Here is a 16,933-nt window from a genome sequence, read left to right as displayed (position 1 = left end):
GGCTGGAGATTGGCCTGTAATTCTGCAGTAGTGATTTGTCCAGGTTGTTCTTTTTATTAGTGGCTTGATAACTGCTGTTTTTAATCGCTGGGGAAATGAGTTTACTATTTGAATCAGGTCAAACCTTAAAGAAAATCGGAAATCGCTAATAAAATCCTTAGTGGCACATCCTTAGATAGTGAGTTTATATAAAAAAGCTTGGTTTATATTAGGCGTTTATTTACTAAGGATAATGTATTAGATGAAATATATGGATGATGAATGCTGAGCTGTGAGGCACATTTTAACACTGATCTGTTACCGACCACACTTCTCCTTTTCCATTCATGCAGTAGATTTTTATTGTGCTTGTTCAGAAACAATTTGCCTTCTGCTGCAATCCATGTATATACCCCTCCCCCTTTTTCAATTAACACAATACAGCTGTTGACGCTCCGTGGGGATGTTTATTTTCACCTTCCAGAAATTGTATTCCTTCCCTATCACTTTTTCCGTCTCTTACCATTTTTATTCCGATAAACAATACCTAAACTACCGAAGCCCGGCTGTTGCTGCTTTCTCATTTGATTCCTGCCACACTTTCCGCCTTCAATTACCACGTGAAAACAGAGCCGCCCCCCAAAAAAGCATAAATAAACAAAAGGTCCAGCCTGGTGTATTGTATATTTGTTGCACGCCTGCACATGTGGTGTATCTGATAAAGTCCTTATATATTCATTACTATCGGAACCTCTTGGCAGTTAATAACCATGGAAATAGACATGCTGAATTTGATGTGCTTTGTATTCGGTGCTGGTTATTTATTTTCCCTTCCTGACTCTGGGTTAATGTGTGTGTGTGTTTGGTCAAGCTCAGCTTGTATTCGTGTTTTTGTGTGTTTTTATCCTACAGGGTGAATTTCTGAGGATTCCTGCCAACAAGTGCTGTCCAGAGTGCGTCTCCTCATCCCAGGACTCCTGCCAGTACGAAGGAGTTACTTATGGGGTGAGTAGAGTCAAAAAGTGTTGCTTTTTGTCCTTTCTCTGACATCTTTTAACCCATTTAGAGCTAATAAACACACCAACTCCTGTTGCAATTAGCAATAAATCAGTTAATTGCATGATAAATTAAAAAGATAAATTTAAAACACCTTAAATTTGTGGCTGCCACATAAAAAAATCTGAATAAATACTTTTGCTCCCTACATGTTTATTACAGAATTAATCAATTTAATAATTTACTAATCAGCAGCTTATGGTGATCATTTTTTATTAGTTTAGCTCAAATAATTTCTGACTTTTCCTATTTTAAAATAATGTTGCCTTCGGTAGAAAGGCTGTTCGGAAAGAATTGCTTTCTTAGTTGGGGCAAAAAGTCTGACCTCAACCTTATCCAATACTTCTGGGATGACCTTTAGGGTCAAATGTGGGATGCTAACAGCAGCAGCTGGACGCCAACAAGCCTGAAAGGAGAAAAACAGGCGTGTATGGCTTATAAGTATTGATGGATATTAGCTTTCTGGCTTTCTTGGAGTTCGGCTTTTTCCTCAGTGTGTTCTCTGTCTGTAAAATATTTCAAATATTACTCAGAAATGTCTTTTCGAGGTAGTAGGGACTGTAATTTCACTCTAAAATTGGAAAGTTGGACTGGATGGAACAATTTTAACATCAGTGGTCTGTGCAAATATTAACTCATTTTTCCCATTTTTTTCCCTGGCTATGTGGTAAATGTGTTGCACAAGTAGCTGCAGATGGACTCTTTTTCATCTTATAGGGAAGGTTTTTTTCAAATAAATCACATCCTGTTTTAATAAAAATGAGGTATAAAAATAGATTGCCAATAATTAACGATGTTTCTGCTTTCGTCTTAGCTTTAGAGTAACCACATACATCGACCCATTTTACTCAAACGCAAATCATCTAGAGCCCAAAAAAGAAAAATAGACAATCTCAGGCAGTTTGAAAATGTTTGACAATAACAAAAACCTACTATGATTTACAGATCCATTTTCTACAAGTTTGATTTAAATCAAACTTTGCATTTTTAGTTTATTACTGAGGAGATAAAATATAAAAAGGCACAAAAAGGTTGTTTTAAAGGGGCAGTATTTCTGTTGTGGTGACTTCCTGAAGGCAGAGTGTCAGAAAGAGCAGGAGTTTCTTAAAGAGACAGCAGCCCAATTTCAGGACGTTGAATCTGGAAGTCATATTTGATATATATAGCATGAACTGAAGGTAATATAATTACTGAATTGTGCTATAAAATTATACTTTATGGCTGGAAAACACATAATACTGCCACTATAAAATACCTTTTGTGGCCCCAAAGTGCTTTCAACTTAATAATTTGGCCCTCATGGCAAAAAGTTTGGACATCATTGATCTAAAGCATATTTACCCAATGTGTTAATGGGATTTATTAGCTTTATCAATACATTCTCTCGCAAATTTGAGAATATTTATTATCTTGATGTGGCTCAAAATGAAAATGCTGCAAACCCAACTAATTTTTTCCCAATTTTTATTTGGTAATTATGTCTCGTACCATTTATTATTTTTCTTCCACATCTCAATTATGCTGCATTTTGTGTTTGTTTATTACTGAAAGTATTGTCCAACATAAAATTGGTAAGTCTTTTCTGCAAGAAAATACCACAAAACATCAAAAATGAGTCAGCTGCAAGTCTCTCCATTTCCAGCTTCAAGTCTCTGCCTAATACAGCCTTCTTTTATTCATTCACCAATGGAAGCAGAATTGTGTTTTGATACATTTTCTGACATTACTGGCATTCATCTTCATAAAAAACTTGTTTCCTGAGTCTTTTCCACCTCTCCTCACACAACAGCATCACTCCCTTATTTATCTTCAATCAAGTGTCCTTCAGCTTTTGGCAGCCAATTTAGACAGTACAAGTTCTCAAGAGAAACAAGTCTTTTTCTTGGCAGGGCTTACAGATTCTGCTGGCATCGCACTGGCATGGCGCTTCACACGGATCTGGGCAGCTGGGGGAGGAGTTGTGCTCAGAAGTCATGGCTTTTTTGAGGATTTAATCTTTTTCCACCAAAGGACTGAATATTTTTAAACTGCTGCAACTCATGAACAGTAGTCGGTCGTTGGAAACTATTTTGCAGACATCAAAAGACTTGACTCCCTTAATTGTATTTTAAGCTCTAAATGATTTTTCAAACTGAACTTGAATGTTTACAAAAGTGTCGTCGCTTACTGGTTTTATTTTAGCACATTTACAAAATTTAAATGTTCAGTTGTGAAGGAAAAACCTGACAGTTTGTTGGTTGGTTATTGAAAGAGACAGAGCTTCTAGGAATGGCATTCAATATAAACTCACAGATTCATTCCAGTGTGTTTTATATAGTTCTGTCTATCAGATAATTAAATGTATGATTTATACGGAGCTAAATTGAGCCCATAAAGTTTGTTCAAAGGGGGAAAAAAAGAAATAGTTGGAAATTTAAACACTATTTTGAACCTGGGAAAAACACTTGAATTAGAAAAGTAGTTTTGAACCTTTTTTTATTTTTCAGTTTTAAAACATTTTTTTCAGTTTCAAATCTTCAGGTTTTAAAATTTTTTTTAGGTTCAAATTTCTATTTTGAGTTTTAAAACTATTTTTCTCAGATTCAAAATATTTTCTCTGTTTCAAATCTTTTTTCTCATTTTCAATATTTCTTCTGTTGAAAAAACTTTATGGCCCCAATTTAGCTCCATAGATTTTAGTAGTTGTGAATCATAAGTTACTTACGTTTTTTCCCCCATAATAGTTGAGGGTTTTTTTAACTGTTCTTGTGTCTCTTTTTTCTACCCACACTGGCTGTTTGTTTGCTCTTAATTCAGGTTTAGATGGTTTGTTTTATTTAATATGGTTTAATTTAATGCTTATGTTTATTTATGTAATTTAAAAGGGAAAGGACTAGTATACATCACCCTCATATTGATATAGTAGCAGAGTGGTTCCCAAAGTGTGGGGCGCGGCCCCTAGAGGGGACGCAGTGCCAAAAAGCTCAACTTTGTTATTCGTTTTTGGGGGGGATTTTATTGTAATCCATAGGGGGGCCCAGAAAATCTTTGGGAAACACTGGCGGGGCCAGAAGAAAATCTTTGGGAACCACTACAGTAGCAGATGAAATGCATGAAATTAACTTGTGGATTTTATCTACTGTACTTCTCTCATTCATAGAAATGATTAAATTTGAGATTTATGAATGGGTAAGGCCTGTGGAGGTATATAAAGCCAAGATTTCATATTAAAAGGAAGTCCAGGAAAAGTCATCATTTTTACTGTTAGCCACTAGCTAGCTAGCTATAGCATAGTTTAGATTTAGCCCAAGGTACTTGAGATAACTATTGAGGCTCAGCTCAAATTTAAATTAGACATCTGCTTTTCATGTTCACACTTTCCTTTAATCTTTCTTTTTCTGCATTTTATCCTGTCTCATGTTTTTTTTTCAGCCTTTAGCACTTCCATCTCTGGCTGGGAGTTATCTCTGATTTTAATTCAGCTTCACAACGATTCCTGTCCTCAGTGTTGTTCTCCCTTTATTGTTTCTCCTTATTGCACACTTACCTCTAAATTATGATAGGCAACATTATTCAAACATCTTTAAAAAGAAACAACTGGAATGTAGAAATTAATAAATATAAAATTGAACTTGTGGTTATAATGTATACACCTCTGTATATCACTAAAGAGATTAAATCTGCAGATTGGGTGGCAGAGCTTTCAGTTTTAAGTCGCTTATTCTCTGGAATCTGTTTGAAAACCTTTAAATTTTATTTTACTGCTTTAATAAATGCTTTATCTTGCTTTGTACCCAAATCAATCTATTTTTATTCGTTAGCAAGATTTTTACTCTGACCTTTGTTTGATTAAATTGCTATATAGACAAATTAAACATAATTAAACTCAATTTTGCCTTATTGCAGTTCATTTTTCATATTTGTTCAGGAAATATTGGTTATTAAAATGACCTCAAGGGGAGACCTGGGTGATAAACCGAAAATTAACGTGACGTGATTTTTCAGGTTATTAAAAATTAAAAGAAAAGTAGTTTTTGCTCTTTTTTTGGCTACGCTACGGTAGGCTCTGTTCATGTCCCTTTAAGACGCGGCGCTACGTTTACAGTTGGTGGTCATGTGACTTCACCCTAGCCAATCAGTAACAAGAAGTGAAAGAGACGACGGTGAGATTTAGAAAATGGAGGAAATGTAAAATGTTGAAGCGGCTCATTCAATTAAAAAAATAAAAAGTAAGTAAAATTGCGTCAATCATTCGGCAACATTTTGGCTTTAGCAAGGACATTGGAAGTTAAGTCATGTTACACTTATTTCACACTTAATTTCTGAGCATGAAAAGTCAAAAAAATTAAGATTAATCTGAGAGATTTTCTGGAAAGAAACGTGGAAACTTCAAAAGGTGAAAATCTTTGACTTTTGGAAATTATTTGAGCTTGAAAAGTTAAAACATTTTTGGTTTTGGAAACCCAGAAAAATCCACGCTTTTCCCAGAAAATGTCTTAGATTAATCGTTTTTCTTGCAGATTTTTGACTTTTGGAGCTCAAAAATGTCCAAGATTCTTTTTCAGAAAATTTGTTAGACTTTATATTTTAATAGTTTTATTAAAAAAAAATTGGCGGGAATTTACCGTTCCTAATATGCCATTGTACACTGCTCAAAAAAATAAAGGGAACACTTAAACAGGTGTTTAACACTTAAAGTGTTCCCTTTATTTTTTTGAGCAGTATATTTAGTCACTTCTTATCCTTCCTACCCACTCAGTGTCTGTTTTCTCATCTGTCACTCAGGCTTAGAGCATTTCTTCTCTGTCTGCTTCATCTCACTGCCTCTTCTCCTTCCTGTCTTATTTCTGCCTTAGGTTTTATTTCTCCATGTAATTAATTTTTATTCTTTGTTTGTTTGCTTCCCACAGCACGACAGCCAGTGGAGTCTCTCTCCCTGTTCGGTGTGTGTTTGCTCTAAAGGGAGTGTGTCCTGCCATGCCCGGCCCTGCCCCCAACTCACCTGTTCGCCGGACCAGAACCCGTTCATCCCAACGGGGGATTGCTGCCCCAAGTGTGGCAGTAATGGAGGTGAGAGCTACTTCAGATTCCACTGTACATGAAGACTTTAATACCGACTGCATTTGTTTTAGATTGTTTTTAATAAAGCATTTATTGTTCTGCAAAGATCTTATACAGGCTGTATATTTTGAATTATTGTTGTTTTGAGAAATTGCAGATTTCATCTTCTAATTTCTGACAATTACAAGTTACAGAATATTTTTAGCTTAATATGAACAATTTTGACATTTAGACAATGGAACCTTTATAATGAGTTAGTGGAACAATGATACAGGTCTATAAATTCAGGTAGTAATCTTAAGTACACATCTGTACTCAATCAGTATTCTTAAAATATATAATCAATGTCCTAGTTTGCTTTGAATACATTTCAAGTTGATACGATTATTGAAACTTAGCATAAAAATGATAAAACATTACTTTAGAATAGTTTGTCCCTCTACTTTTGAATAAAGTGACCTTCTGTTTAACTTAACTTTAAAAATATTAAAAATAAAACATACAATTTCTATTCTGTGTAACCGAGAGTGAAATTAAAATATCTTCAAATATCATTTGAAATTATTCTAGCACCTATTTTGACAAATAATTGTACAAAATATTGCCGCATTGTGCAGATTTTTACTTTAATCTTCAGCTTAACTTTGAGTGAAATAAGACTTTTTTTCCATTTTGTAAGCTAAAATCTTCACTGGCAGATTTATTTAACTTATAAATAGCATTTTTTCTTCAATGAAAGGAATAATTGATTTAAATCGATCTGCTATTTCTTCCTGAAAAGTTACTCGTAAGTATGTTTAGTTTTATTGTACGACTAAAATGGAAATTAGACCAAAATTACTTGGTAAGATTTTGTGTTTTTGCACAAAAGCAAACTGGAAAATGTGAAATTCATACTAAATAAGTATTTTTTCAGCCGAGGAGTTCTTCCAGAGATGGATATTGTTTTTGTTGCACATCATGAAATTCCAGAATGTTTTTATTTTTTCACTGATTTTGTGAAACACAGGAATAATTTTAAATTCACATCCTTGGACGCCATATTTATGAACTAATTAACCACGTGCAGGTATGACGTTCCACCAGATCTTCAGATTCGCGCTGAAACGTTAATATTGGATCTAATGATGTCTTGGAGCGACAATGATTTATCTCACCGTTTAGCAGCTAATTAGCTAATTCTCTTTGTTTCCTGACTCTCAATCACAGATCGTGCAGGAAAGTAATGCTTACAGAGCCTGCTCTTCACCCGGCGGCCATCTTTGCTGTTTACTCATTTAGTTTTTGTTGGTGCGTGTCAGAGTCTTGCTCCTGGCAGGCGGTGGTCTACAGGGATGGAGAGGAGTGGGAGCCCGGCTTGTGTACCAGATGTGTGTGCAGCAGTGGGAAGGCCCAGTGTTCGGTGGTGGAGTGTCAGCAAGTGGCCTGTAGACCAGTGAGTTTCATCTCAAACACACTTTGAGTGCTCTCATTTTTATTCTGTGGCTTTGTGTCTGTCCTGCTCAGCTCAGTTATTTGAATTCAGTAGATTAATGCTGATTGACTCTGAAATTTAGACAAAGAGATGAGAGGAGCGTCAAAATTATTAGATAAAATAGCCATGATAAAAAGAAAGTTTAGGGTTTATGGTGTTTTTCACACTGTCCTTGTTTAATAACCAACATCTAAAGCAAAATAGAAACGCTTTCAATGAGAAACTAAGTACTTCAATGTTGAATCCAGAGGAATAAAGAATTAAAGCAGCAGCCATTTTCTGTAAATTAAATGTATTTAAGTAACGTATGATCAACATTTCCATTAAAGCTGTTGTACTGGTTGTTTGTTGGTTTGGGACAAACAGCTGTGTGTGTTAGCACAATACCGGGTTGTTGCCAAAACTTTCTTAAAGAGACACAGATCCAATTTCAAGGCGCTAATTTACAAAGTCAATTTTAGTTTAAGTCATGTAGTATTTTTATATCAACTGAAGGTTACATAGTTACTTGATTGTTCTATAAAATGACACTAGGTGGCTGAAAAACACATAATACTTTCCCTTTAAATGAACCACAACATTTCTAGATACTGTCCTTTAGACGGATGAGGCCAGAGTGGAGACAGACACGCGATCAGTATCAATAGACGATAGATCTGATAGATTACTGATAGATTAGAATATGTGAAATATTTGCTGAACTCCGATCCAGAACCACACGGCATTCTGGGGGATGTAGGCAGAGGAAAGGTTTCAACTGCTCAACTTCTGGTGGAATCAACTAACTCACTCATTCTTTGGTTGCCTAGCAACAAAACAGCCTGCTGGGTAACAAGCTGTTTCAAGTTCCCTCCCGGCTTTGGTTACCTAGCAACGACCTGCTGAGTAACTGGCACAGCAGCAGTTTCAGGTTTCCCCCACTTTGCCTCCTAACTGCTTAAAAATAAAAAAACAATGTGAAATAAAAACTGTGGTTAAAACAGAAAAGGTCACAGCACAAGTTTGGTTGTATTTCAGATATTTAAAACAAAACAAAAAAAGGACAAATAATTATTGATAGATATGGACTGATATGAGACATTTATTTCATGATACGTTTGCCAGCTGTATCGTCCTGCTCTGACTCAGAACCTGTAAAAGACCGGAATATTAGGAAGGAGTTTTCTCTGTCTCACCAAAGTTACACCTGTTCTGACGTGTTTTCCTCCTCTTCCAGCATGAGAACCTGGTGATCCAGCCAGGCCACTGCTGTCCCCAGTGTGTGTCCAACCCTTGTCTCTCTGCTGGAACACAGTACCAGGTGGGCCTCGCGCTCCTAAAAGCCTCAATCCGTCCTCTTTACTCGCTGTTTGTTTCCTCCTGCTGTGTTTTCAGCGCCGTGCAGACTCTCATCTCTCACTTTGATCACATCGTCCATCCCTCTCTATTCTACGCTTGGATCTTTAAATGCACACATGCTCTCAGCTTCGGAAGGAATAATGTAATCATTGATATTTTATGTACATCAGCCAATAAATTTGCTAAGTATTAAAGTCTTAGAAAAGAAAATATTTTCTAGCTTGTTTGTTGACAAAGTACAGAAATGTGAGAGGACCTAAATAAACGCCTAAAACAATCTTAAGTTTTATTCAATTAAATTTATTGATCCCAAAGGGAAATTGAATGTTTTTGTAACTTGTATTTATTCAAATTCTTCAGTAGTGATGGGTGTTGGTAGGAGAGATCTCCAGTAGCAGTCTGTGTTACAGCAAATTTGAAGAAGCCTCTGACTGAAGACAGCCAAGACTCAAGTCTCATGAAGAGTAAAATACTCACTGGACACAATTTGGTTTTTTATCCCCCACATAAAATCTCCATAAATAATTCAGTGAATTAATTTTTTCACCTGCTAACAAAACATGCAATATTTAAATGAAATGCTCTAATTTTCTCAAATCTTTGGGTAAATAATTGAACAGGCACAAATTAGATTAGATAACGTTTTGAAAATAATTTCTGCATTAAAGGAGATTTTTATTGATCTGGTGGAAAATTCTAATCTAATGTGTTTTTATTGCCTGAAAAACATAATTAGCAGGAATAATGGCTTGAAAACATCAGTATTTAATTAATTTATATGATATTTCACTTTTAGTGATGAGAATTAATAAAATAAAATAACTTCTCAGTAGTATCTTAATTTATGGAGATGCACTGGTAGATGTAAAATATAAAAATGTATTTTGTGTTTGCTTTATTAAAAGAAACACATAAAGTTTCCTAATTTTAATGTATGTCCTTTTCTTTGTTCATGGGTTTTAACTGGAATTATCTCTCCTCTATTTTCTACAAAATGAGATTCCTTCCTTTTTTAATTAAAACAATGATTTTTAAAAGTTTATTTTTTCAGTTAACACAAAATTAAAAAAAATAAAAAGTCTGTATTTGTGTTTTCTTTTAATCTAAACTTGTTAAATACAGATAGAGTTTTGCTCAGTTATTACCCTTGGTAAGCGTGTGTAAATGAAGAACGAGTCACTGAATGTTAAAACAACGTTCAGGTTGAATATAAATGATTATTCTGAGCTCTTTTGATCCGTTTGTTCAGGTGAGAATTTAAATCCTCCTGGAAGGTCATAAATCACTCTGAGATGATTGATGTTCAAACAGCTTCTCTGTGTTTTGATGTCTTAAATACTGAAATCATTTGCATTCTCCGAGCCTTGGGTCAATATTTAATTCAGCCGTTTAACTTTAAAGAGAAATTAAGTTGGAATTAAATCTGACGTCTGCAGGACGGCGACCTCAATATAAACTGGATTTTAAATTTGAGACCTGAAACTCACCAGATATGAAGCCGGTCCGGGGGAACATGCACAAAACGAAATTACTTGATTTGCATATTCATTTAATTGGAGATGTTCAGAGCTAGTGGTATTGTTTTATAAACTAACCCTGCTTTAAGCTTCTCCACAACTTTCTTCTTGCTGTGTTTCTTGGTCTAATGTTTGCTAACAACTTTCTAAGGCCAGAAACAGCAGATCCATTCATAAAATGCAAAAACACAAAAGTATTTTTGGGCTTTTTTCTAGTGGAAATATCTTAGCACACTTGGAATAAGACTAAACTAGCTTGCAAGTAACTTTTCAACAAGACATTAATTAAATCAAATCAAATTTTATTTATATTGCACATTTCAGCAATATGGCTTTACATCATGAAAACACAAAAATCAGCACAACAGAGATTTCTGTCTGAAAATCTTAGCAAAAACATTTCTCATTTTCTTTCCATCTCATATTTATGCTCAGCTTTGTCTGACAAATAAAACCCCAATTAATCTCTGAAGTTTATTGTTGAGACTTAAGTGGTAAAATGTGAAAAAGTTAAAGGAAATAAAAACGTTTGCAGTTCTTTCTGACGTTGTCTGCTATTTTTACTTCTAGCCAAGTTTTTAAGAAGTGTGGGAATAACTCAGAGTTTCAGCTGGAAGCATAAACAGCAGCTGAAATGTCCATGTCTGGGTGAACTGACAGCTTGTTCTGGAGACGCTCCTGACCTGGAGGAGACCCTGCAGCAGACCCAGAACTTGCTGCAGGGATTATATTTATCACCGCTGGCCTGGGAATAACTCAGGCAGGTCTGGAGATCGTCTCAGTTAAGTGTCTGTGTTTGCCTGCTGGATCTGCGTCTTGGATTAATGGAGTTGATGGACAGATAATCCAGTATACAGCCTAAATTAAAGCCTTAAGATGTCTTAAATTAATTAGAAAACAATGTAAGTTAAATATATGAATCTCTAGAGATTCACAGATCCGATATTAGTCTGTTATCAGTCCGATATTGTTTGAAAATCTAGATTTATATCGGTGACAATGTGCCCGATTCATAGGGGTGCATCTATTCAGTCTAATTCTATGTTATGTGCTTTGAGTGACTAACATGATAGTTTTAAAAAGTCTTAAACTTGATTTGGTGAACATTTTTACAAAGCAGAATCTCATTAATTAACCTTTTGCACATTTATTTATTATTATTCTTGCCTCCTTTCTTCTTCTTCCAGCCTAAAACAGAAGATTTGTTTGACATTTCAGTGCCGACTGTGTGTTTGAACTGCGTCCTCCCTCCCAGGACGCCCCTGTTTTTCTGTCTCACCCTCACAGGAAGAAATCGGCTTTTGGTGTCGCACTCAGAGTTTGGAGCGATCTAAATATGCGTCTGTGTCTCCCTGCAGCATGGGGAGCAGTGGCAGAAGGACGCCTGCACTACATGTGTGTGTGACCGGGGTCAGTCGAAATGTCACACAGACACCTGTCGGCCAGCTGTCTGTGACAAGGTGAGCAATCACACACACACACACACACGCACACACACGCGCACACACACACACACACACACACACCCATGCACTCTTAAGAAGAAAACGAGGAGTCTTGAAGTCTAACTCAAAACAGAAAGTCTTGAAGCTGAAGTATAAATGTATAAATCAGGGAGGTTTGCATAATATTCCCAAAACGGAGGCGAATTCCCACAGTGCAGCTCTGTAACAGTTTTACAGCAACACAGCATGACAAGTGCAAATACTTGTACACACACACACGCGCGGACGCCTGCACGCACAAGCACACACAATGCTTAAACACACAATGCATGCACAAAATATTCACGCAGCCTGACATTTAATCCTTAATTGCATGCAAATTTCATCTTGCAGCTTCTTTAGTGCGCTGGAACTATTGGTGGTGAAATCGCAGGGGAGCGTAAAACACAGTACACACACACACACACGCCCACACACACACACCAAAATATTAAATGGCTGCAAAGTGCATGCTGATACCTTTAATGTGGATTAGGTAACAGATCTGAATCTCAACTGTTTATAATTTTAATGCTTATCTGAAACATTATTTGTTTTTATTTCTGGTACTTTATTATTTTGTGGCAAAGACTGACTTGGTGAAAATATTGGATTGTAAAATTAAAAAAAGGCAGTTTATAAAACATTTTTGGAGTTTGAAGAGAAGGAGGTAGGCTTTGCCTGCTTTGTTGGAGTAGAGATGCTGCTCCTCTCAGTTGTTTGAGTTTCTGGTCAGGATTCCTCTGAACAACCCAAGATCCTAATATATACAAATAAATTAAAAAACTTCTAAACCAGGTGTGTGTGGAGAAGCAACTGGAAAACATAAGTGACAAAGAAAAACAAGACAGAAACCAAAACATGAATCTTTTAGAATAAAAAATAAAAATATCTGGTCTCTTCAGCTCTCTGACATTAAACTGGAAGAACAACCTGATGGGCCCAGCTGTGTTTTTCTGTGACAAAGCAACAAGAAACATCTTTAGACTCTCGTCTTTCCTCAAAACAAGCAGAAAAAAGAAACATTTCTCTGAGTTTTCTTTCTCCTGTAGTGGATTGTGTTTCCGTTTCTACGCAGGGTCTGACCAAAGTGAGGCGCGCCGGTCGGTGCTGCGACGAATGTGCTCCTGCCAAAGGAAGCTGCCTGTACCAGGGTGAGGTCCGTTACCATGGAGACATGTGGAACGGCACAGGGTGCGAGTTCTGCGCCTGTAACCGGGGTCAAGTGGTCTGTCGGAAGGCCGAATGCGGCCATGCTGGATGTCCACAGGTGAGTCTGTCCGTCCGTCCATCATGTTCATTCATATGAATTGATATTTTTAACGATATATATATATCGGTAAAAACTGATTATCGATCATAACACCAATTTTAATATTGGCTATCCATATCAACCCAAATGTCCATATCTTTTAATTCCTAATAGTTGTCACAGTAAATAAAACAAAGTATCTTTTAAAAAATATTAAAGCTTGTATCACTAATTCCTCCCTAAACGTTACAAAGGAAAAGTTTTTCTTTTTTATGAAAAACGCAGCGTCGGTTTATAACCGAGACGATTCAGTCAGGATTTATGAAACCCTGAACACGTAGCAGAACTTTTCTCACCAAGCAGGAGTGAATGCACGAAGCCGGTTCGGTTCTCTTTAGAGTATTCATGTGTCGAACTTTACTTCAGGAGTTTCAGCAGAGAACTTTAACCTTAATCAGATTAAATGCCACATTCGGTTTAAATCCAGTGAATCAGTATTAACCATGAATGCTAATGTGAACTCTTCCTCACTAACAGGCGACACTCCTGCAACCGAAAATCCTGTATTGTCTCTATAAAATGCAACTATAGAGTCAATGGAGGCTGGCTTAGTTATTTTCTTTCTACATTTTCTACATTTAGCTAGATTATATCACCAGACTGTTTGAAACTGGAGAAAGAATATTCATTAAAGGTTATAAGGTTGTCACAGATAATCACTTCGTTAAGATGCAGCAAATTGAAAGACAAGATGGAACTAATGAGAAGAAGCAGAGCCTTAAAATGTGCTGCTTGGTCCAAAGAAATGAATTAACCTGACAGCTGCAAGGGTTTCTCTCTGTGCTTCACATATAATGGTCTTATCATGTGGAATCGGCTCCAGTTTAAAACAGAGACTTCATCTGGTAATTAGGACTCTTAAGGTAGCTGGTAATGTGGGATTCTGGATTAGTGGAGCGTTTTTAGGCAAATCCAAAGATTTTTAAGGTCAATAACTGGAGTTTCCATTATTTATTGTGAATGTCTGTTTTAAGGTGGGCAGGAATGAAGCAGTTTTAATCATATTGCATTAATGTCCCTCTGCGGGGTCTCAATAAGACACCATTAATCATGCTATATGGTGATAATTGAAACTGTTAAGTGCCATTTACTGGAAGTAGCATAACTGGCACTTGTCCAGCCCTGAAATGAACAAGGTCACGTTGCTGTGAAGATCAAAGCTTTTCAGTTTCCAGAGTGTGTGTGCTTCAGTGTTCGTTACAGTTCAGAGAAGGTTATGGGTTTAATGACATTTTTGACTCGGTAGGCAGAAGGAGGAACTAATATTTCTAGTTCGGTTTATGATCGCTCCAATAATAACGCCATGCTCCACTGACTGAATACATACTGTTTGAGACTTTTTGACTCGTGAACAACCTTCAAAGGCCAAAGAAAAGAAATAGAACAAACTGTTTAGGTTATTTTATAAAGTTATTGATTGCTGATACAAAATTTATAGGAATCTGTTGCCAGAAATGTAATATAGGTGCTTTAAATGTTGGAAAAAATTGTTTCCAACATTTATTTATAATTTCCAAATGCTGATAATTATATGAATTATGTAGACAAGCCTGTTGTAATAAATAATAAATCCATTAATCACATGATAAATTAAAATGAGGTCAATAATTTCCATTTGCGTGATTTTTTTTCTCCTTTCTCTCCCTCTTTGTACCAAAAACTAGATGATAAAACTTCACTCTGGTGCGTTGGTCTCAACCAGCCCTTATTTTGAAGGACTTCATAATTTATTGTATTTGTTGTTTTATTTATTTATTTCTTTAAAATGTTTTCCAGTTCCAGTGTTAAACATTCATTAGAATTTAAAGTTTATTTATCTTTGAGAATGTTTCCTTTCGTTATTACGCCATTACCATTATATTACAACAATATTATCGTTTATCGCAATAACTTCTGGGACAATTTATCGTCCAGTAAAATTTAATGCACAGACCTAGATGTAGATTTAGATTTCAGTTTTTTTTCTTTATCATTATAGAAGGTTATTGCAAGATACATTTTAACATCTTTATAATTTTTTTACCATATTGAAGATGTTTGGGTGGCATAGCTTTTGTCCTATTGGTTTCTATTCTTTTTGAAAAGTAAAGATTTTTATCAAATTAGAAATTATTTATTTATTTATTAATTATGCTCATTTATAGATTTAAACATATTTTTAATCACTTGTTGTTTTGCCAACATTGATAGTCCTTTCTTCTTCTTCCTAGATCAACATGACCAAATATGGAAATTAGACGATGATGTCATCTAGCAAGTTTTAGGGCAGCCAATAGCCACTTTTCTTACTGAGGAGTTAGCAACACTTGCTTGAAGACTGCTGTAAAATCTGCCTAGTTAGTTAGTTAGCCATCAGGAAAGCTAACTCTGTCAGTCATAATAATAAATTGTAGAATGAATGAATGTTTGTGAATGTAAGAAATTTGAGTAAACTTTTAATTTGTCCGTTTTTTGTTTGTGTTTTAGGAGTCAGAGCTTGTTCATCTGCCAGGAAAATGCTGTCCAGAATGTTCTTCGTTGAAGCCTTCCTGTCTCTATGAGGGGAAATCGTTCAAGGTATTACGCTGAGTCTCTAAGACATAATCAAACTTGTCGCAATAAGCAATTAATCGCATGATGAATTAAAATGATTCTCCTCTTTAATGTTGTCGAAAAGCGATACACCTCATACGAAGTAGTTAGCTGCACTACCTGCCCCTTTTGCCTGTTTTCCCTGAATTATTATTATTTTCTGTTACAGAGACTTCACAATCCATTTTAATTATAATTATTTTTTGTGTATTTTGTATTTTTAAAATGTTTTCTAATTCAAAAGTTAGAAAAGTTTGTTTTTTTATCATTGAGAGGGTGTACTCACATTAATATCCCATTATAATTATATTTTTAATTAAAAATAGTCTCAAAATGATAATGTTATCACTTATTTCAATAATTTCTGGTACAATTTTTCATCCAGCAAAGTTTGTTGACGTACCAGGCCTGTTTATAACTTCCAGTGTTTGAGAATAAATATTATTAGAGTGGCAAAAGAAAACAAAAAAATCCAAACAATGTAGATGTCCTTAATGTGTTTTTGCCCATATTAATGTTAGTCAGTAAATGTATGAACTCAAACCCTAAACGGTAGCAATTATTTATTGCATTAGCTTGATTGATAATGGCAGAAAAACAAAGTTCTGCTGCTTTGAGTTTTGTTTTGTTAACATCTTGGCCCAGATCTTGAAGACTTTCATCAGTTTTATTATTCATAACGAAGCCCTAGAAAACTGGATTTCACAGCTTGGATGTTTTACTACATCAATCAGGACAAAATATTTATGAAATCTTAAGACATTTGCCCAAGGCTGCAGCTCAGAGTGAGTCCATAAATGGCAGTTATCACAGTTATCATCTCTAAATGGATTGTTCTTTGTCTCCCTGGAGAAAGTATTTCACCATTAGCGAAAGAAAATAGACGCTTTTGTGACGGAATGATTATTGGTTGGAAACTCAAAGGACTTTTAGATAACAGCATGGAAATATAATGAGGTAGAACGATGACACACATTTATGGAAGACCTGTCTTTTAGTTGAAGTTGAAACACGATGAGACTGAGAAGATAAGATTGTCTCTTTTTTTACTTTATTTGTTTGGGCCTGAATAAAAGGTGCTTTATGACTAAAACACGAAGTTTTAGTCATAAAAGACATTTTTTATTTTCTTATTTCTTCTTCTTCTTCTTATTTTTCTAAA

General features: G+C 35.5%; 1 protein-coding gene across 2 annotated transcripts in view; it reads left to right on the top strand.

Annotated features, from left to right (window-relative positions):
- fras1 (Fraser extracellular matrix complex subunit 1) overlaps positions 1 to 16,933 on the top strand; it is a 292,855-nt gene that overhangs the window by 92,054 nt on the left and 183,868 nt on the right. For both annotated transcript variants that reach the window (XM_028033228.1, XM_028033229.1), the window contains exons 4-10: positions 892 to 984; positions 5,925 to 6,084; positions 7,377 to 7,510; positions 8,766 to 8,849; positions 11,763 to 11,864; positions 12,967 to 13,158; positions 15,667 to 15,756. In XM_028033228.1, the coding sequence (XP_027889029.1) occupies positions 892 to 984; positions 5,925 to 6,084; positions 7,377 to 7,510; positions 8,766 to 8,849; positions 11,763 to 11,864; positions 12,967 to 13,158; positions 15,667 to 15,756 (855 nt within the window). The remainder of the gene's footprint in view (positions 1 to 891; positions 985 to 5,924; positions 6,085 to 7,376; positions 7,511 to 8,765; positions 8,850 to 11,762; positions 11,865 to 12,966; positions 13,159 to 15,666; positions 15,757 to 16,933) is intronic.

Source organism: Xiphophorus couchianus, chromosome 12 (genome assembly GCF_001444195.1).
Source record: "Xiphophorus couchianus chromosome 12, X_couchianus-1.0, whole genome shotgun sequence".
Classification (NCBI taxonomy): Eukaryota; Metazoa; Chordata; class Actinopteri; order Cyprinodontiformes; family Poeciliidae; genus Xiphophorus; species Xiphophorus couchianus.
This window is presented reverse-complemented; position numbering and strand designations above follow the sequence as displayed.